Genomic DNA, 1,047 nt, shown 5'->3' with positions numbered 1-1,047 from the left:
ATTTGTTGTTTTTTTTTTTTTTTTATCCTTTTTTAAAAAAAAAAAAAAAAAAAAAAAACAATTTGAAAAGTTTGAAAATGTGGCCAAAAGTTTTGAATTTTGACTTGCGTTTTTGCGTTTTGAATGATGAAACTATAACCAAAGCGGCCAACTTCACCTGCCAGCAAACAGATGGTAATCTGATGATTCACTGTGATTTCAGTGAGCCTCTCCGAGACGAACGGCTCACCTGTCACTCGTGTCATCTCCATCCACCTGCAAAGGATCAAAAGTGGAAAAGGGTGACCTTTAAAAATTCCACAGGAATGCAACATGCCCAGACTTACAGAAAAATTAAAGGGAAAATGTCAAGACACTTTTTTTTTCCACGCTCAGTTCTTTTTGGGCGCAAAGTGGTATCCATCCGCGCGCATCGGGACGTGATAAAGTGAGTTTCTTTTCATTTGAAAGTAAAGGAAACCCGATCTGAACTGAACGATCCACACCTGAAAGTAAGTTTTGCATTAGATTACATACATATATATATTTTTTATTATTATTTTTGCACTCTTTTTTTCTGCTGCAGAAGCATGCGGAGCACAAATCACTGCGCTCAAGAGTGTCAGAGTCGCCGCACATCCGGGGTGGGTAACAAGTTGGCGCTGCAAGTCGAGGGGAGGGAAATAGAGTGGGGAAGGGGGACGGGAGGAGGGGGAGGAGGAGGAGGGGGTGGGGGTGAACTGCAGAGGCGCACCGTGCCAGAGCCAGGATCACTACAGGATCTCGCTCTGTGAGCGCAGCAACAAGCCGCAGGAGTGAGTGCCTTTCTGCTCACACTTTCTGCGTCCGACGGGCCGAGTCTGCAGACGGAGATTGGCGCACAGAGACATGACACGCACATAGAGAGACGGGTCCGTGATCGGTAACGCAGGTGGATCGCAGTTTTCCTCCTCTGAAGATGACTAGAGGCTTGAGGCGCCTGCGACAGCCTGCCTGGGTTGTGATTTGGCTCGTACTGTACGCCACCATACAACTATCCGACTCTGCGGTAAGTGCGCTTTTTGTTTG

The 1,047-nt window shown here is 46.5% G+C and overlaps 2 protein-coding genes across 3 annotated transcripts in view; one reads left to right on the top strand and one right to left on the bottom strand.

Moving 5' to 3' along the window:
- The window catches only part of LOC106938110 (complement C1q and tumor necrosis factor-related protein 9A-like), an 86,950-nt gene extending 86,623 nt beyond the window's left edge, over nt 1–327 (bottom strand). Inside the window, exon 1 of the mRNA XM_015019954.1 lies at nt 230–327. The gene's annotated coding sequence lies outside the window, so the exon portion shown is untranslated. The remainder of the gene's footprint in view (nt 1–229) is intronic.
- Nucleotides 328–714: 387 nt separating this feature from the next.
- LOC106938109 (collagen alpha-5(IV) chain-like) overlaps nt 715–1,047 on the top strand; it is a 50,890-nt gene continuing 50,557 nt past the window's right edge. For both annotated transcript variants that reach the window (XM_015019950.1, XM_015019949.1), the window contains exon 1: nt 715–1,027. In XM_015019950.1, coding sequence (XP_014875436.1) covers nt 938–1,027 — 90 coding nt within the window. In that variant the 5' untranslated portion in view covers nt 715–937. The remainder of the gene's footprint in view (nt 1,028–1,047) is intronic.

This window comes from Poecilia latipinna, unplaced genomic scaffold (genome assembly GCF_001443285.1).
Source record: "Poecilia latipinna isolate Pla-1442-1.1 unplaced genomic scaffold, P_latipinna-1.0 Scaffold2510, whole genome shotgun sequence".
In the NCBI taxonomy this organism is placed as follows: domain Eukaryota; kingdom Metazoa; phylum Chordata; class Actinopteri; order Cyprinodontiformes; family Poeciliidae; genus Poecilia; species Poecilia latipinna.
Note: the sequence above shows the minus strand (reverse complement) of the source record. Positions and strands in the feature narration are given on the sequence as shown.